General features: G+C 35.4%; 3 protein-coding genes across 3 annotated transcripts; all 3 read right to left on the bottom strand.

Moving 5' to 3' along the window:
- Nucleotides 1-7,809: 7,809 nt before the first annotated feature.
- On the bottom strand, nucleotides 7,810-8,172 carry LOC104223364 (protein PELPK2-like). The gene has a single exon (XM_009774792.1). The coding sequence runs from the start codon at nucleotides 8,170-8,172 to the stop codon at nucleotides 7,810-7,812; it is 363 nt and encodes a 120-aa protein (XP_009773094.1).
- A 5,909-nt stretch (nucleotides 8,173-14,081) lies between these two features.
- Nucleotides 14,082-14,450, bottom strand: LOC104223363 (protein PELPK2-like). The gene has a single exon (XM_009774791.1). The coding sequence runs from the start codon at nucleotides 14,448-14,450 to the stop codon at nucleotides 14,082-14,084; it is 369 nt and encodes a 122-aa protein (XP_009773093.1).
- Nucleotides 14,451-15,611: 1,161 nt separating this feature from the next.
- Nucleotides 15,612-15,995, bottom strand: LOC138889226 (uncharacterized mitochondrial protein AtMg00810-like). The gene has a single exon (XM_070172499.1). The coding sequence runs from the start codon at nucleotides 15,993-15,995 to the stop codon at nucleotides 15,612-15,614; it is 384 nt and encodes a 127-aa protein (XP_070028600.1).
- Nucleotides 15,996-21,146: the final 5,151 nt, after the last annotated feature.

The raw sequence follows: 21,146 nt of genomic DNA, 5'->3' as shown, positions 1-21,146 counted from the left end.
TTGTGTTCCAAGCAAATTCAGTTGTGTTTTGTTTGATCATCTCTAAAGGGTATATATAGGGAAAGTTCTTGAGGGTCTATGAGGATTTGGTGAGATGTTGCATATGCTCTAAATTCTAAAATTTTATTGTTAGTTAACCTTCTCTAATGTTGGTTCGAGAAAAATTCACCACCTTTCAAGTCAAGAAGTTAATTTTCTGAAAAAGTAGTTATGTATAGATGAAATTTGGATTATCCATATTTGGTTGACAATTTATACAATACTAATTGATGAAATCATTTATTTATAATTTTAAACTAATACTTCTATATTGGTTGGCACTATGGAAATGTTTGCTTGCCTAATGATGGTCAAATGACTAATCAGCTCAACAATATTGTGAAGTTTAAAACTTTTCCATGTGTAATGTTGACCTTAGAAGAATTAATGTGCTTGTTAAGTAATATTAAACTCATGATAGGTACTCTTCCTGCTAGATTAAGCAAATCTCTGTGTTCTTTGCTTATTAGGAAGAAGTAAAAATTACGGTTCATTTCTTGTCGCAAATATTTACTTGTAGCATATCATATTTCAATGGATTGACATACTTTTTCTACTGCGTATACATCGCATAATGATGGTGTTTTTTCAAAATCAAACTTCGTTGTTCAACATCTTGAACTAGCCGTCCCTTAGAAGGTGTTATTATGAAAATTAATGTATGCAGATATATCACATTTGAACATTTTCTCAATATAGATATCCTGCTCCTGTAATCTCCTCATTTTAATTCCTTAAACAATCTAAGGGAACCAATTTTAGGGGGTTATTTACTCCTATTTATTGACAACAATTAGTACAAGTTTGAGTACGTCTCAACGATATCTGTATTAGGAGGAGTCACTACGAATTGACTAGCTTGACAATCAATTTATCATATCCTTTTCCTTTATTTTGACTCGGAACAGGCAGTATAAGCAAGCTCATAGGGGTATGCATCTTCTTTTTTCACATGGACCGATCGTTAGATTACAAAATCAATACGTACTGATCATTCAAACTTCATTTTTGAGGAATATAAACTAAGTAGGCGTTTGGACATAAAAAAAAATGTAATTTTTGAAAAAAAAAAAGTATTTGGAGTTAAATTAAAAAAATTATATTTAGAATTTAAAATTATGTTTGAACATGCATTTCACTAAAAAAATGTTGCAGTTTTGTGAGTGGGGAAAAAGTTTTTCCTGAAAATTTTGATTGAAAAACTCATTTTCGATTTTTTTTTTCAAAAACTTACAAAATTTCATGGACAAACACATTTTTAAAAAAATATTTTGAATTTTTTTTTATGAACACACATGGCCTTAATACAGATATACTGTTTTCAAAATAATATAAAGAGGCAGAGTTAGGGCTGATTAATTAGTTTTATACTGGTCATGGTCTTATTTGGAATTTCTGGCATAGTACATTCCAAAAATGTGGAACAAGAACGACTTAATTCTTGAAAGCATCCTTATAACAACAATCACATACGCTGTAAGAAAGTTAGTAAATAAATGCAGTGTAAGAAAAGATTCCAAGTACTTGATTGAAATGAAGATAATTTGCTTTGATTTGTTGCTATGGTAATTGGCTGATTTCATGTACTGTATATACAGAGAGTTCTGTTGCCACGATCCGAAATTTTCGCCGTCGAAATCGTGATGGCGCCTACCACTTGTTAGGCAAGCCAACATTAGAACATATTGTCCATTTGTAACAGTTTAATTGAATAATGATAAATACTGAAATAACTGAAATCTGAATGCGGAAGCAAAAACTGTCAAACATCTACTACAAAATCCCTGAACCTGGTGTCAAGAGTGCACGAGCTACTAAAATAGTACATACAAGGGTCTGAAATAAATACAAAGCTGTCTGAATGAAAATACATAGCTAAATAGAAAGGGAAAGGAGACTCCAGGGGTTGCGGGCGCTGAGCAGCCGCAACTGTCCGATCCGAGCTCTCTAGTAGCCGCTGCTGGGACCAACTCCAAAATCTGCACAGATGTGCAGAGTGTAGTATCAGTATAACCGACCCCATGTACTGGTAAGTGTCAAGCCTAACCTCGATGAAGTAGTGACGAGGCTAAGGCGAGTCACTTACACTACAACCTGCACGCAGTATATAATAATGACAGAGAAATAGAAATACTGAACAAAATTAAACAATCAACTGAGAATAATAACCACAACCTCTAGAATAAACCGTTGTCATCCAGAATTTACCAATCCTTAACAGTTCAAAACCGGAAACCAACGCAACTCAGGAAATGGAAACATATAGGTTGTTGCGGCGGGCAACCCGATCACACCAGACAACACAGAATCCTCCCTTATTTCATCGTAATAGCATCAACAACATAGATAATAATATATATGCATATGTTGCGCCGCGCAACCCGATCCCATCATATGTCATTATGAGAGTCATAGTTCACCCTTATTTCGCTATGTCAATCCACTCTTATTCCACCTATTGCGGCATGCAATCCGATCCCACCGCATAGAACATATTCACCCTTATTCCACCATATCAATCCACCCTTATTACACCTGTTGTGGCATGCAGCCCGATCCCACCATATCAGTACCAAATACTCAAAGCACAACCAAATCAATAGTTAAACCACAAAGCCTTTACAATCAATAAATACCAAACTGGACAAAAAGAAACTTGTACAATAAAGAAATCTATACGGGTAATACTACATAGTGAGACCAATCCGGCAATTGACAATTAGAAGGTGCAAGTAAGTCAATTTAGCAATAGCAGGGAATCATGAAACTATGGAAGAACTAACATCTTTAACAGGAGAAGATATTGACTAACAAGTAGTAGTTAAGCATAGAAATCATTTAGAGCATATAACAGTTAAGACATGAAAGAAAATAATTAAGGAAAAGTGGAAATTCAGGGAAAACAGATAATTCGGTGGCGTATAAGCACTCGTCACCTCGCAGATACGCTGCTCACATGAAATTCACATAGCACATAGTCCGAGGGTTCCTAATTCCCTCAAGTCAAAGTTAGACACAATACTTACCTTACTCCAAAGACCACTCAAATCTCAACCACAGCTTTGCTTTTCAAACAAGCCTCCTAACCAACAATATCTAGCAAATTACCAACTAAACGATTCAAAATAAGCCTTAGGAACTACCCACAATTGTAAAGAATTCAATTTAGGTCATTATTGAAAAAGTCAACAAAAGTTAACACCCGGGCCCGCTTGGTCCAAACTCGAAATTTGGACCAAGACTAGATTACCCATTCACCCCCGAGTCCGGTTATGTAATTTATTTTGGAATCCGACCTCAATTTGAGGCCTAAATTCCCAATTTACCAAATCCCTAATTTTTACCAAAAAAATCCTAATTTCCACCATGAAAACTCTAGATTTTAGGTTGAAATCTTAGAAAAAGTAGTGAAAGATTAAAAGAAACTAGTTTAGAATCATTTACCAATGATTTGGGGAAGAAAAATTCTTTGGAAAATCACCTCCAGGGTTCTTGAGTTTGAAAATTTGAAGAATGAACAAAAAATCCCGTCTAAATCATATTTTGTTCAGCTGCAGATGTCATATTTGCGATCTGGGCGCTTCGCAAATGCGAGAAATCCATCGCATTTGCAAAGACTCCCACATCTCTACAATCATCGCATTTATGATGAAAAGTTCGCAAATGCGAACACTAACTAGACCGCAAATGCAACCCAATGATCGCAATTGCGAAGAATCTCCCTCCCCAGCTCCCGTCGCAAAAGCGAAGCTTTGCTCGCAAATGCGGACACTGATCTTCTGCAAATGCGACCTCATGATCGCAAATGCGAACGTAGGCTGACCCAGGCACTTGTCACAAATGCGAAGAAATGGCTCGCAAATGCGAGACTAACAGAAGTTGGGAATGTTCGCAAATGAGAGATCAAAGGCCAGTTCCCAGAAATTATAGACACCAGCAAATGTTCTAAGTCCAATTCACTCCGTAGCCTATCCGAAATTCACCCGAGCCATTGAGGCTCTAAAACAACTATGCACACAAGTCTAAAAATATCATACGAATTTGCTCGCGCAATCAAATCGCCAAAATAACACCTAGAACTACGAATTGAATACCAAATCAAATGAAATTTTCTAGAAAACTTTGAAACTTTTATTTTCACAACGGACGTCCGAATCACGTCAAACCAACTCCATTTTTCACCACATTTGACAAACAAGTCATAAATATGGTATTGGACCTATATCGGATTTCGGAACCAAAATACGGACCCGATATCCAAAAAGTCAACTATAGGTCAAATTTTTCAAATTCATTAAGCTTTTAGCTTTCAAATTTCCACAAAGTCCGATATCTCGGGCTAGGGACTTCCGAATTCGATTTCGGGAATACGCTCAAGTCCCAAATTACGATACCGATCCACGGGGACTGTCAAAATACGAATCCGGGTCCGTTTACTTAAAACGTTGATCAAAGTCAACTCAAATGATTTTCAAAGCAAAATTTCATATTTTTCACAGTTTTAACATAAAAGTTTCCCGGAAACACGTGCGGAGTACGCACGCAAATCGAAGAGGGTAAAAATGAGACTTTTAAGGCTTCGGAGCGTAGAATTTGGTTCTAAAATATAAGATGACCTATCGGGTCATCACATCTATTTATATACTTGTCGCTCATTAATAGTCATAAACCATTCTCCATTGCTTCAGAATTTATGATTTCTAAATTTATTCAAACTATTTTTCCTTTTTGATAGTACCGTGCCATTATTACTGGTTTTTATTATTGCTTTTTCATCTATTTTCTGGTTCTAACGATGCTAGTATTATCTGTGTGGCTTTTGTTGCTGTTACTGATCTATTTGTCCCTTTTCGTGTTCTTGAGCTGAGGGTCTATCGGAAATAGCTTCTCTTCTCCTCCGGGGTAGGGATAAGGTCTGCGTACACACTACCCTCCCCAAACTCCATTTGTGAGATTTTTCTGAGTTGTTGTTGTTGTAAATTTATTCAGGCTGATATTGAAGCAGTGCACTGCCTGTCCGGGTGTTTCTGTTACAGGATTTAGAAGTGTTTTATTTTGTATTATGTCTCTTTCTGTTTCTGAGTGTAACTTCAAAAGTGCATTATTGGTATGGCCACTGTTCTACTAAAGATGACCTCGTCAAAGTTCAATTTTGGTGCGGAGTTTAATTGTCTTCACATATACAGGAGATTCGAGAACTAAACATAAATCAATAATAGATAACTGCATGGCATTAATACAAAGGTTACTCTGCAATGAATGTATAACGCTCAGAGTATAAATAATACGATACATATTGTTAAGAATCACTCTAAAAGATTGAAACGACAAAAGGAAAAAGGAAAAAGAACATCAAATGGTAGACACCATAAAAGATAAAACAGGTAAAATACTAGAATCCGCAAGATGATCAGTTGGATGGAGGAGGTGAAAATGTAGGAATGGTGGGAATGGTCGGAAGTGAGGGCATGTTGGGAAGAGGATTCATAGCAGGCATTGGTGGCAGATTCATCTTCGGAACAGAGGGCAAAGTAGGCAAAGAAGGCAATGGTGTTGCTGTTGGAAGTGCTGGCAATGGTGGCAATGTGGATGCTGTTGGAAAGTTGGGAATAGTGGGCAATTTTGGAATTGTTGGCTGAGGTAATGACGGGATTGTTGGCAAGTTTGGAAGTTGCAGTAGGTTTCGAGCAGCATGGCTTGTAGTGATACTTGATAAGGACAATAATGCTATGATCAATAAAAGGATTGAGCAGTTGCTAGAAGAAGCCATTGTTAATTTGCTCTAGATTGATGCTTTGTTTTCCAAGGAAGTTAAGTTGAGTTTTGATTTAAGATGAGTTTGATCATTAGTAGCAAAGGGCATATATAGGGAGAGTTCGTGAGGGATTACAAGGATTTGGTGAGATGTTGGGTGAGGAAGCATATGCTTATGCTCTAAATTCTAAAATTCTATTGTTAATTAGTTAACCTCCTCGAGTGCTGGTTTGAGAAAATTTCACCAATTTTTAAGTCATCAAGAAGTTTTATGAGAGTTGTTATGGATAGATAGAAATTTGGATCAACCATATTTGGTGAACAATTGATACAATACTAATTGATGAAATCATTTTTTCAAAAATATTTTTAAGTTAATATTCTCTTTTGTTGGCACAATGTGATTAGGACGGTTCTCTTGCACCGGTGTTCATGCATGTTTAACAATTAAGGAAATCATAGTTTTGTCCTCTTGAGTAGCACGCTCAACAAATCGAAAATAATTATTAAAAAATGAAGAAGACAGCAGAATGAATTGCTAACAATTGTTTATTGTTGTTGTCTTTTTTTGTTGCTATTAATTAGTTCTCCTACTGGACATGAGTTTGTCTATTGATCCTTCCGATTTTGTTCAACTACCTAAGATGGTTAAATAAATAATCTGCTCAACAATATTTCCATGTGTATATGTTGATTTTCGAAGAAATTACATGCTTGTTAGGAAGTTAAAACTAGTAATATTAAACTCATAAGCACTATTCAATTCATACCGATTTTATATTCACTATCAACCTATCACAGTCCTCTTTTATCGGGACATGCAATATGAGCAAGCTCATAGGGTTATGCATGTTCTTTCTTAATACACATGGACCAATTATAAAATCAGTATATAATGATCCCTCAAACTTCATTTTTGAGGATTGTAAACTAATGCACGAGAAAACATACTGCTTTTTAATATAATATGTAGAGGCAGAATTACTGATTATTTGGACTTTGTAGCATAGAAACTTTCTTCTTTAAATCTTCCTAATAACAACAATCACGTGCAGAAACTTTGTGACCAAATAATGACGAAATTATACCTGTAAGAAAGTTAGCAAAAGGATGTAGTATGGGAAAAGATTCCGAGTATTTGATTGAAGTGCAGATAATATTGATTTGCTGCTGCGATAATTGGCTGATTTTTATCTATATACAATGATACAAAGAATTCTTTTTGTATACGTGCCTGTTATTAAGCCAGACCATCCCGATGATACTCTTTACAATATTTGTCCGCTTTACAAACTCGCATGGTTTTCCTCAAAAGACCTCGCATTATTAGAGAGTATCCGTATATATTTATATGTAGCTTCTTTTTCTTTTCAGCTACTAATGTGAGACTTTGTTCGCATACTATAATAATGTTGCTCGTTATTAGGCATCAACCATTATCCATTGCATCACAATTCAAGATTTCTAAATTTAATCAGGATTTATGTAGCTGATGTTGAAGTAGTGTACTGCTAGTTCGGGGGTCTATCGGAAACAGCCTTTTTACCCAAGGTAGGGGTAAGGACTATGTACACACTATTCTCCTTAGATCCCACTAGTGGAATTATCCTGTGTGATTGTTGTTGTTGCTGTATCTCTTTCTGAGTGTAACTTTTTAAGTCATGTTAAATCGTGTATTATTGCCTAAATCTTCAAATGTGGATTATTTGTACGCTACTGTTCTACTAAAAATGACCTAGCTTGTCAAATTATAGTATTTTTGCGGAGTTTAATTACCTTCACATATACTGGAGAAATACATGCACATCAATAATAGACAACTGCATGACGTTGATACAAAATCTTGCTACTGCAAAATCATTGAATAACACTCAAAGAGTATAAATGATACAATACATATCGTTAAGAATCACTCAAAAGATAAAAACAACAACAGAAAAAAAGGAAAAAAATAAAAATAAACGGCAGAGACCATAAAAAAAGACAGGTAATAAAATATTAGAAGCCGCAAGATGATCAGTTGGATGGAGGGGGTGAAAGTGTAGAAATGGTAGGAAGTGAGGGCATTTTGGGAAGAGGAATATTGGCAGGCATTGGTGGCAGAGTCATCTTTGGGACGACAGAGGGCAATGTAGGCAAAGACGGTAAATTAGGTGTAGCAGTTGGAAGGGTTGGCAAAGATGGAATACTTGGCAATGGTGGCAATGTGGCTGCTGTTGGCAAATTTGGAATTTTAGGCAATTGTGGCATTGTTGGCTGAGGCAATGAAGGGATTGTAGGCAAGTTGGGAAGTTGAAGTAGGCCGCGAGCAGCATTGCTTGATAAGGACAGTAATGTTATGATCAAGAAAAGGATTGAGTAGTTGCTGGAGGAAGCCATTGCCAATAGGAGTATGTGTTTTGACTTAGTTTAATTTGCTAGATTGCTTTGTGTTCCAAGCAAATTCAGCTGTGTTTTGTTTGATCATCTCTAAAGGGTATATATAGGGAAAGTTCTTGAGGGTCTATGAGGATTTGGTGAGATGTTGGATATGCTCTAAATTCTAAAATTCTATTGTTAGTTAACCTTCTCAAATGTTTGTTTGAGAAAAATGCACCAGCTTTCAAGTCAAGAAGTTTTCTGAAAAATTAGTTATGTATAGATGAAATTTGGATCAACCATATTTCGTTGACAATTTATACAATACTAATTGACGAAATCATTTATTTATAAGTTTAAACTAATACTTATATATTGGTTGGCACTATGGAAATGTTTGCTTGCCTAATGATGGTCAAATGACTAATCAGCTCAACAATATTGTGAAGTCTAACACTTTTCCACGTGTAATGTTGAACTTGGAAGTATTAATATGCTTGTTAGGAAGTTAAAACTAGTAATACTAAACTCTTTAGTATTCTTCCTACTAGATTAAGATTTTCTCTGTGTTCTTTACCTATTATGAAGAAGTAAAAATTAGGATTTATTTCTCGTCTCAAATATTCACTTGTAGCATATTATATTTTAATGCATCGACATATTTATTCTATTGCCTATTCCCATAATGATGTTGTTTTTCCAAAATCAAACTTTATTATTTAACATAACTTGAACTAGCCATCTCTTAAAAATTATTATTATGATGAAAATTAATGAATTTAGATATATTACATTTGAACATCTGCTCGATATTCGTATCCTGCTCCTGTGATCTCCTCAATTTAATTCCTTTCTTTAAACAAGGGGAACCAAGTTTAGGGGGTGATTTACTCCTATTTATTGACAACAATTAGTACAAATTTGAGTACGTCTCAACTATATCTGTATTAGGAGGAGTCACTACGAATTGACTAGTTTTACGTTGTTAGTAGTGGTGGAGGCAGGATTTCCGCTAAGGGGATTCAAAAAAGAAAAAAAGTTAAAAAATTTAAAAAGATCATAGCTAGTGGAAATTGAACCAGTGTCCTCATAAATGTTTTGACCCCCCGATCACTAAGCTATGCTTTTGGCATATGTCAAGGAAATTCAAAATATAATATATAGAGGTAAAAAATAGATTTATCTTATTTTTTGAGGGTTCAGGTAACCCCTTCCGCTCCCTAAATCCGCCTCTGGCTGTCACTTAGTCTATCATAATCCTCTTCCTTTATTCTGACCTGGGACATGCAATGTACGCAAGCTCGCAGGGCTATGCATATTCTTTTTTCACATGGATAGATTATTAGATTAGAAAATCAATAGATTCAAACTTCATTTTGGAGGAATTGCAAACTAATGCAAATAAACTGCTTTTCAATATAATATGTAGAGGCACAGTGTGATAACCCAAAATGTCATCATTTATTTTAGAAATAAATTCTGTGTACCGAGGCTTTAAAAACCTCCTTATGTCCCACCTTGATTTGCGTGCGCAGTCCGAGCGCGTATCCAAAAAGCTATTATGTGAAAATCAATGAAAATGATGAATTTTACATTTAAAATGAATTTAAGTTGACTTCAGTCAATATTTTGGGTAAACAGACCCGAACTCGTGATTTGACGGTCCCGGAGGGTCGTAGGAAAATATGGGATTTGGGCGAATGCCTTCGAATTCCGAGGTCCCAAGTCCGAGAAATAAATTTTTGAAGAAAATTATTTTCTTGAATATATATGAGTTTTTGGAAATGAAATATGTTTGGATTTAATGGTATCGGGCCCGTATTTTGGTTTCGGAGCCCAGTACAGGTCTTATATGTTATTTAAGTTGAGCCTGTAAAATTTGATAAGAAACGGACTTGAAATGACGTGATTCGGAGCCTTAGTTGTAAAATCTGAAACTTTGAAAGTTATTGAGATTTTCTTTGATTTTGATGCTAAATTCATAGTTGTTGATATTATTTTGATGATTTGATTACACGAACAAGTCCATATGATGTTTTTAGGTTAATGTGCATGTTTGGTTTAGAGCCCTAAAGGCTCGGGTGAGTTTTGGATAGGGCATGGAGTTGATTTGGACTTAGGAAATTTGTTGGTGTGTTGCAGGCTTGCAATTGCGAAGCCTGGTTCGCAAATACGAGCTCCCAAATTTGAACAATGTGTCGCAAATGCAAACTATGGCCTGGGCTGCCTTGGTCGCAAATGCAATAGCAGCATCGCAAATGCGAAGAGGGATGGAATCCTCAGGGTTCACAAATGTGAACCCATGTTCGCAAATGCGAGATTAGCAGGTTCTGAAGGGTTCGCAATTGCGAACCCTGGTCGCAATTGCGACATCTGCGACTTGCAAATTCATGACTTAGCCGAAAATCTTTCATTTTTCAAACTCTTTCAAAACATAAACTCTTTTGAGCGATTTTTTAAAGAAAACTTTTTCTCCAGATCGTTTGTAAGTCATTTCTATCTCGTTTTCTTCAATCTTTAACATCTTTTAACATGATTTTAACTCAAAATCAAGGGCTTTCATGGGGAAAATTAGGTGTTTTGGGTAGAACCTATGTTTTTCAAATTTTGGAGATTTGGACCTCGATTTGAGGTCCGATTTCAAAACAAATTATATATTTGGGTTCGTGGGGGAATGGATAATCGGGTTTTGGTTCGAACCTCGGGTTTTGACCATGTGGGCCCGGGGTCGATTTTTGACTTTTTGGGAATTTTTTTTAAAAACTTATTTTTATGCATTGGATTGGATTCATTTAGAATTTATTGATATAGTTAAGTAACTTATGGCTAGATACAAACGAATTGGTGGTGGAAACAAGAGGTAAAGCGATAGTTGAGGCTTGAATTGTGTTCGTGGTATCGAGGTAAGTGTTTGGTCTAACCTTAGCTTGAGGGATTAGGAGTTGTGTCCTATTTGCTATGTGCTAGTTGTTGAGTACGAGTATAGGCATGGTGACGAGTATCTATATGTTGGTGTCAAGCATGCCCGTGAGTCTTATATTATGATTAATGTGACTCCGTTTGTATTATTCATGCTTTATGTGATGATTTCTATTATTGAGAAAGGCTTGTAATAATGATATTTATAATTGAACATTGAAGAGCGTTGACTCAAGTTGTAAAGTGATTTTTGGAAGTATAATTGGCAATTGAACTTATATAGCATTGGTCAAATTGTGAATTGAGTTGTGAAGTAAATGTGAAAAAGAAAAGAGAATTTTGATATTGTCTCCCTTGCCAGAATGTTGTTACTTAATGTTGTTTCTCTTGCCGGGATGTTATTTTTGATATTGTTTTCCCTTGCCGGGATATGACTGTTGTACTATTGTACCCTTGCCGGGATTTAATTGTAAATTTGTTGGTTTCGCCCTTATTGCTTTGTGATTGTTGTTTGGGTGAGGAAAAGTGTTAAAGCACGAAGGGTGATGCCGTGCATTGTTTTGGTGAGAGAGTGTTAAAGTACAAAGGGTGATGACGTGCCGCACGATGTACAATTCCGTGTCGATTACATTAATTTTATGGTGAGGACGAGAGTAAAAGCACGAAGGGTGATGTCGTGCACTTGTTTGATTTCTGATTCTTGTTGATAATTGAGTTATGGTGTTCCTTATGTTTACATGTTGTTCTTCTGTTATTATTTGATGTTTCCCCACAGCATGTTTCCCCCTCTCATCCTTAACTGTACATTCCTGCTTTTATTTTCAGCTGTATATGATTTAACTGCAAAGGTTTATTTGGTAGTCTGGTCCTAGCCTCGTCACTACTTCGCCGAGGTTAGGCTAGGCACTTACCAGCACATGTGATTGGTTGTGCTGATACTACACTCTGCACTGTGTACATATCCTGGTACTGGAGCATACGAATCATAGCTTTGGGTTGCTGCCTTCAGTCCATTCGAAGATCTGAGGTAGTCCTGCAGGCGTCCGCAGGCCTTGACGTCTCCTTCTATCCTTTTACTCTGTTTCTTTTATGTATTTTAGAGACAGTGTTGTAATAACTCTTTCAGACCTTTATTCGTAGTATTCCTAGACAGTCTTTGAAATTGTGACATCAGTCTTGGGTAGTTTACGTATGGATTGGTATTGACATCTTTATTAATATATCACGTTTCAGTCTTCCGCTTTTAATTTTCACTATTTATATAATGTTTGACTCTTAATTGTTTAAGGATTAAAAATGGAAAAAAGGTAAATAATTCAAATGGTTGGCTTGCCTAGCTTTCACTAGTAGGCGCCGTCACTGTTTGGCTCAAAAGTTATCAAAACTTTTTTGAACAAATCAATCAAAGAAGATGGAGGGTAAATCCTAGTTAAGGATAATTAACTCTAGATCCGAGATGAATGATCTGAATAGAAGAAAACATAGCTGAGTATAAATGTTGGCGGTGATTATGACAATATTTAATAGCATAAAGAAAGATGCATTAAGTCACATTAAACGTCAATAAAATGTAGATAAAGGAAAGGGTTCACCCTATCTTGAGTGGGACAGATTCTCTTTCATTTGATAAAGATGAATGACTGACAAATACAAGAACCTTAGGACCCTTTTTGGATCTGAGGAAGTTATGGGCTCATAGATCCTCCAGAGAGGCGTGTTTACATATTTTTCAGAGAGAGGGAGAGGGAGAAAGAGAGCTCCCATTTTGGAAGTCCTCTCTTCTTTTTTATAAGAGATATCCATAGAAAATCATAAAAAAGTACAATTAGAGGTTGAGGATTCGAAAACAAACTAGTTATTTCATCACTGTCCGACCTCGGCTATTGATTAATGTCCGACCTCGGCCTTATTGATGACTATCCGATCTCGGACTGTCCGACCTCGACCTTATATCTCTGCGTGCCGAATTTCTCTTATCTAATTTTGACCCATACAATCACGACTCCAGAGGGTGTGAAATTCGGGTCGTGACACAGAGTTACAGCTGATTAATTACTTTTATACTGGTCATGGTCTTATTTGGAATTTCTAGCATAGTACATTCCAAAATGTTGAACAAGAACGGCTTACTTCTTGAAAGCATCCTTACAACAACAATCACATACGCTGTAAGAAAATAAATGAATGTAGTGTTAAGAAAAGATTCCAAGTATTTGATTGAAATGAAGATAATTTGCATTGATTTGTTGCTATGGTAATTGGTATATTTTCATGTACATACATAGAGTTCTATTTATACATGTGTCGCTCATTAATAGTCATAAACAATTGTCCATTGCATCAGAATTTATGATTTCTAAATTTATTCAGGCTATTTTTCGGTTTTCATAGTACCACGCCATTATTACTGGTTTTTGTTATTGTTTTTTCATTTATTGTCTCTTTTTATCTTCTTGAGCCGAGGGTCTATCGGAAACAACCTCTCTACTCCTCCGGGATAGGGTAAGGTCTGCGTACAAACTACCTTCCCCAAACCCCGCTTGTAGGATTTCACTGGATTGTTGTTGTAGTAAATTTATTCAGGCTGATATTGAAGTAGTGCACTGCCTGTCCGGTTGTCTCTGTTACAGGAATATTTAGCAGTGTTTTATTTTGTTTTATATGTCTTTCTGAGTGTAACTCAAAAGTGCATTATTGGTATGACCACTGTTTTACTAAAAATGTAGAGTCAAAGTATAGCTTTTTGCGGGAGTTCAATTATCTTCACATATACTGGAGATTCGAGAACTGAACACAAATCAATAATAGATAACTGTATGGGATTAATACAAAGGTTACTCTGCAATGAATGTATAACACTCGGAGAGTATAAATGATAGTACGATACATATCGTTAAGCGTTAAGAATCACTCAAAAGATTAAAATGACAAAAGGAAAAAGGAAAAAAGAACATCAAATGGTAGACACCATATAGGATTAAACAGGTAAAATATTAGAAACCGCAAGATGATCAGTTGGATGGAGGAGTTGCAAGCGTAGGAATGGTTGGAATTGTAGGAATGGTAGGAAGTGAAGGCATATTGGGAATAGGATTCATGGTAGGCATTGGAGGCAGAGTCATCTTCGGAACAGAGGGCAAAGTAGGCAAAGAAGGCAATGGTGTTGTTGTTGGAAGTGTTGGCAATGGTGGCAATGTAGCTGCAGTTGGCATGTTTGGAATTTTAGGCAACTGTGACATTGTTGGCTGAGGTAATGAGGGGATTGTAGGCAAGTTAGGGAGTTGCATTAGACTTCGAGCAGCATTACTTGTGCTGATGCTTGATAAGGACAATAATGCTATGATCAAGAAAAGGATTGAGCAATTGCTGGAAGCAGCCATTGTTAATTTTGCTTAAGATTGAAGTTTTGTGTTCAAAGGAAGTTAAGTTGTGTTTTGAGTTGATTTGAGTTTGATTATTAGTACCAAAAGGTATATATAGGGAGAGTTCTTGAAGGATTACAAGGATTTGGTGAGATGTTGGGTGAGGAAGCATATGCTTATGCTCTAAATTCTAAAATTCTATTGTCAGTTAACCTTCTCGAGTGTTGGTTTGAGAAAAATTCACCAGTTTTTAAGTCAAGAAGTTTTCTGAAAAAGTAGTTATGTATAGATGAAATTTGGATCAACCATATTTGGTTGACAATTTATACAATACTAATTGATGAAATCATTTTTTCAAAAATATTTTTAAATTAATATTCTCTTTTGTTGGCACAATGGGATTAGGACGGTTCTCTTGCACCGGTTTTCATGCATATTTAATAATTAAGGAAATCATACTTTTGTCCTCTTGAGTAGCACACTCAACAAAGCGAAAATCTATCTATATAGAATAGGAGAAGCAAAAGCACTACATTAAGATAAGTGTCTTAATCATAAAAAACCAAGTGGCATTATTAAGACAAAATAAACTACTTTTCAAACTAATTTTTATTTTGAATTAATTGGTTATACTTCTTGAATTAATAAATATAGATATCTTATAATTATAAATAAAAAATGAAAATACAAAAAAATATTCTACTCATTCAAATTGAAGTTTTAAAATTATTTTACAACAAGAAAATAAAAATAACAAAAAATAAAAAACTATCAATTCAAATTGGAGAGTAATTTCTTCCTAATATAGTAGTAGTAGTGTGTGTGTATATATATGGGAGTATTTATTTTACTAAATTAGTAATTTATTAATAACTCACATATCAATTTAACAATATTAAGTAATGGATAATACAATTAGATAACCAAGGAACACACACACACACACACAACATATATATATATATATATATATATATATATATATATATATATATATATATATTTGACTTATAAAAATCTATCTATCTATCTTCTATCTATATAGAATCGGATAAGCAAAAGCACTACATTAAAGTAAGTGTCGTAACCAATAAAATCCAAGTGGCATTGTTAAGGCAAAATAAACTGCTTTTCTAACTAATTTTTTCTTGAATTTTAAATTTTGAATTAATTGGTTAATTAATTAGAATCACAGTATGCATACAAAGATTTGCTTGCTTTTGCAGACATAAACAGTCCAAGTCCTGGGGCAGTTTTTATGTACCTCACTATTCTTTGAGCATCTTTTATATGAGATACCTTAGGTGCATGCATATACTGACTTAGCACTTGAACCACAAAGGCAATGTCAGGCCTTGTCATGGTTAACAACCTTCCAACTAGTCTCTCATAGCCTCCCTTGTCTTTAAGTTCTCTATCCACTGTAGGTCCAGCTAATGGTATTTGTTTGTCAAACTCAATGGATGTGAGCTTGTGATTGATCTTCAGAGGTGTTGCTGCTAGCTTTGCACCTGCTAGCCCTAGTTCAGAGACTAGTTCTAGAGCATACTTCCTTTGGCACATAACAGTTCCTTCCTAAGATCAAGAAAACTCAATGTTGATACCCAATTTTTCCCTATAATGCTTTTAAGTGCATATATACCTTCAAAACTATGCATCAATTGATATTTTTTCATAATTTCTATATTTTAAAATTAATTTTATCCTAGTATTTTATCTACATAAATAATTACAAATTGCATCACAAATGACTTTATAGCATTTCATGACTTAATATTGCTATTTATAGTTATATTAGGTTCAAGGTATTTCACAAATGACCAGATTTATACCTTTTGGTTACAATTGCAATAATTTTGCAATTATAGCCCATGTGTACATTATTACATTATTTTCACAAAAAATAGCTCATTGTGTTTTTCTAAATATATAGTAACTATTTTTAAATATTTCTATGCATGAAAATTATTTTTTTCTTATTGAAAATTATTTTTAAAATTATTTTTTATCAATTATTTGGGTATTTAATAAATAGCCTTTTTAATTTCTCTAATTTTTCGGACCTAACCCTTTTAATACCAGCCCAAACCCCTTAATAATACCAGCCCAATTCACCCTAAGCCCAATCTGCACATACCCGACCCAAACCTCCATCAAATCATGGCCGTTGATCCTTTAGATCAACGGTCCACATTAAAACTTACCTAATTAACCTAGAACCCCCCTCCCCAAACCTCTCATTCACTCCCTCACACGCCGTCCTCATCTCCTTTTCTCTTTCAACTCTCTCCCTTAAACCCTAGTTTCTTGGGCGCCATCACCGGCGTATATCTCAGCGCTGTGATGTTTTCTTGTCTTCTCCGGCCAGTCTTGGCCTCTTACACGCCATGGCTCTTCGACTCCTTAGATCCTTGAGGGGATCTCGAAGAACCTAGTTGGTTCTGGTTTGAAGCTCTACTTGTTAGCCTGTCTCAGGGCTATTTTATCGACTGTGAGTGAGAACTTCTCTTTATGTTGTTACGAATCCATGGTTTCTAAGCCTATTCTCTCATCTCTATTATGTTTTCAAAACCCTAGTCTATTACCTTCAATTATTTCCAGATCTGAGACGATTCGAGCACTATTACATGTGTTTCTCCGAATATTTCTGGTTTTAATCGCTTGTTCTTGCTTTCCGTAAAACTAGGGTTCATTACAAGTTGTTTTTCAAAGGCTTTCTGACTTCTGGATGTTTAATCGATTTTATTTTTCATCTTTTTGACTGATCTTTTGCAAGAGTACTCGAACCCTAGTTGACTCTATGTTATATACTGATCTTTCGAATTCGTGCTACGACTTGGGTCTTTCCGTGTTACTAATCGTATTAGTTTGCTCTGTATCCTCTGACTTGCTTGCTTTTCTTCGTCAAATTCAATATTTTGGTGGTTTTGCCCTAATAAATTTCTGTTAGGGTTTGAACCTAATTTTTCCTGACTAAGTTCTATGTTTCTATGAAGTTTTACTTAGTCTATTTTCTATTTATGGGAGTTGATTTATTATTTCAAAAATCATTGTTACTTTGAAATTCGGCTGATTGATTTGCTATTTTAGAAATTTGTATGCCTAAGTCTTGCATGTTTCCATGTTTACTACCTTAATTAGTCACTCTTGCCTCATTTGATTACCTGTATATTTACTGATTCATTTACATGATTCTTCCCTTAATTAGAACACTGATTATTTTATTCCGAACTCCTTTCTTTGGTTTGATTTGAACTTATTTCCTTAATTAGACTCCCTATTATCACCGTTTGGCTAATTGCCCCTAATTTAAGGAGTCTATTCTGAACCCCTTATGTGATTGGATTCTGATGGCCCTTAATTGCTGATTTCTGATTCTTTTACCTTATTGGCTCTACTCTTGAACTACTATATAACTACTCTCATTCTGCTCTGTCAACACATGAACAGTAGTTCAGAATACACACACATACATTCAAACTCTCTCTTCTCTCTTTGCTACTTGTGCTAACTGTGGGTCTAGCTGTCTAAAAGCCAAGGCTAGATAGTGGAATTTCAACTGTTTTTCACATTCTGCATTTTTTTGTTTAACTGGTATATCTCTAGTTAGATTTTGAAACTCAACTCTATGTGTTCCATGTCTATACACATATGTTTGTTCCTGTACTAGTTATTCTATTTGTTTCTCTGTTTGCTATTTTTAAGTATGTCTAAATCCTACATTATGTGTAATCATCATGTCCGACTTCATTTAGTTCTTTGATATTTGTCCAGCATGTTTACTTAGTTACCTTACCCCCTCTTTTTAATTGGTGTGACTATATTAGTCACTTAGTTTTCCATTGTATTCAATTAGTCCTAATTGTATGCCAAATTTTGTTCAACAAACTCTTATCTTCAACATGATCCTGCTGCATTCTTTCCCTATGTTTAAATTGTTTGTTACCATGACTGATTTGTTCAGTAGATTCTTAGCTGTTCTATACATTTGTTGTATCAAATGTTTTCCTATATGTTCCCAATCCCTTCATCCCCTGTTTGTAAGTCTGTTTGTCAAGTAAATTTGGGTATTCTATGATCAAAACTGTTGCTCCTCCTCCTAGCATTCTTCTCAAAACTAGTCACTCTCAGTATCTTTAAAAACCGTTTCGGAATTTTTTCACTTCTAAACTATTTTACTAAGTCTTTCAACACTATATCAAGCACTCTCACCCTACTCTTAGACTAGTAGGTTCTGCCCCTCTGGTGTGTGTACTGCTTAGGGATCCTTGCGATCCCTCTGAACTTTGTCACACCAGGGTTGGTACTTCCACACTGCACATAACCAATCCTCATTTGAGAAGGGTCTTGGTGTGAGTACTGCCCGGGATCCTTGATGTCCTTAGGGAACTCTGACACACCAAGATATACATTATTGGCTGTGAGATCTTTGGCTTTTGAGACTTTATTGAAGGCCTGGCATTCCCAGGTTTGCTTTGGGCCTGATTTAGGCTCCCTATAGTATAGTTTTATTTACTTATGTAATTCAATTCATCCTGGTCTGTAATAATATTATTTGTAAATAGATGTTGGGGTGATTAGTAAGAAGGGAGGGTTCCTATATGATGTTTGTGGGAAACTGGGTAGATATCATGCTTTAGGTTGATGCATAGTAGAAATCATGTCGTTAGTTTATATAATATATATATATATATATATATATATATATATATATATATATATATATATATATATATATTTGCAATAGAAATCTTGCTTTGAGTTTATATTATGATAGAAATCATGCTTCAGCCCATCTGCTATGTTACTTGCATCAAAACATGTCATAAGGTTATATTATTTGCATTAGAAAACCTGCCTTAGGACACTCACGTTTATATTTTTGTATGTTAGAAACATGTTATAAGTTCATCACTTCTTTCTCTGACTCTGCATAAAGTTATTATCACCTGGAAATCATGTTATTAAACTACTGCTTTAATCATGCTTAATAAAATGATCATCTCTCTGTGTATCAGAAATCCTAATTTAGGACCCTATTTGCATTGGCTCTAAACCATTTCTACGTTGTTTGAATGAATAATTGTCTATAAAAAGGTTTAAGAATAGTCCAAAACATAGATATCATGTTCTAGTGAAAACATGCATGAAATCAGTTATGTAATATTAATCACCTAATTCAGTGTGCCTATAGGATTGAATGACCTCAAGCTGTCTTAACCAATTCCCAGAATTATGATTGCATACAGACCCACGCCTAGGCAAGCCTTAGGTAATTAATGGTCTTATAACTGTGAAATCAGGTTCTGTTTATGTGTGAAATTGTCCAGGTTTAATAGGCTATAAAATCAATAGGCAAGCTGACTAGGGTTCTGCCACTTCGCTTTTATACGAAATGCTGCATATTCTATATCTGTGATGTTCATCTAGATATCATGTTCTAAGGCTTTCTAAATTTCTTAAAAATGAATTGTTTGAGACGTGCTATGTATCTGATTATGTGTGGAGGCAAACATGAGCCCCTAATTGCTTCCGTATTTGACAGTCATATGTGTTCTTTGTTATCACTTAGATTTTACCTTTTAAATACCTTAGGAGTGTCTAGAACTGCCTAAGTATAGAGGTCCTAAATGCCTCCGGGTCCATAAGGAAGGGACGGGTAAAACACGCTTAGAGTTCGTTAACTAAACTCGTTTATATAACCACTAGTGGGAGGGTAATGGGTAGTAAAAGGATATGATGACCTGTGCGCTAATGCCATGTGTAACCCCTTTAGTTAAGGAAGGCTTATCGGGTATTGTACAGATGTGATCCTATAGGCTAATCAACTTAGGACCTCCCTTCCCTAATTCACATATGTGTGATTAGACTGCCTAAACCTCCTTAGTTTATGTATGTATGCTTGAACTGTTCAAACTTCCTTAATTCTCGTATGCTTAGACCATCTAAACTTTCTTGATTCTATATGTATGTTTAGACTGCATAAACTAACTTTATTTGCAAATGCGTGCTTAGACCTCTTACTTGTTAAATGACTAATTCACATAATTAAGTTTGGCCGGAACCCACCGTTGTGGACTGCAGGGGATGCCTAACACCTTTCCCTCAAGGTTATTTCGAGCCCTTACCCTAATCTCTAGTAATGAAAACTGGTTACATGTGTTAATTGCTCTAGGTACCCTAACTCACCTTAGTCCGTTAGGTGGCGACTCTTCAAATACCGAATTCCCAAAAGAAAACGAGTTGTTCCCAATGAATGTCGAAACCCGGACTCCGCGAAGGAAAAATGGCATTCTTTATCCCGTGCACCCTCCCCTTTATTTGGATTTAATTGCTTACTTATGATTTTCTTTATTTCCTGAAACTGATTTGTCTCTTCGCTTTCTTTTTGTAACCGTCTTTCAATTATTTAAGTACCATATTTATCATTTTTACGTGCAAATACTTGACAACGTGCTATTTACTGTTGCATAAATTATGCTCAATATCATATTCCACTCGTGCGTAATCAATAATATAGCAACGCTTGATGAGTATTTGCGCTCTTCCTATATATCACCCTTTTAAATTCGGAAAGGCGTATTTGCGGTAAAACTAGCCGATCAACGGTGCGCTCGACAGTTTCGTGCCCTCAAGTTGTCCGCTTGAGGGTCCCAGTCTGGACCTCTATAGCATCCTTACTCTGATTAATTTTACATGCATTACAATCAAACC

This window comes from Nicotiana sylvestris, chromosome 4, assembly GCF_000393655.2.
Source record: "Nicotiana sylvestris chromosome 4, ASM39365v2, whole genome shotgun sequence".
Taxonomy (NCBI): Eukaryota; Viridiplantae; Streptophyta; class Magnoliopsida; order Solanales; family Solanaceae; genus Nicotiana; species Nicotiana sylvestris.
The sequence above is the reverse complement of the archived record's forward strand: the minus strand, read 5'-3'. Positions and strand labels throughout refer to the sequence as shown.

What these genes read in the sequence shown, in the direction of transcription:
- LOC104223364 (XM_009774792.1), bottom strand. Translation starts at nt 8,172, where the DNA reads ATGGCTTCCTCCAGCAACTACTCAATCCTTTTCTTGATCATAACATTA.
- LOC104223363 (XM_009774791.1), bottom strand. Translation starts at nt 14,450, where the DNA reads ATGGCTGCTTCCAGCAATTGCTCAATCCTTTTCTTGATCATAGCATTA.
- LOC138889226 (XM_070172499.1), bottom strand. Translation starts at nt 15,995, where the DNA reads ATGTGCCAAAGGAAGTATGCTCTAGAACTAGTCTCTGAACTAGGGCTA.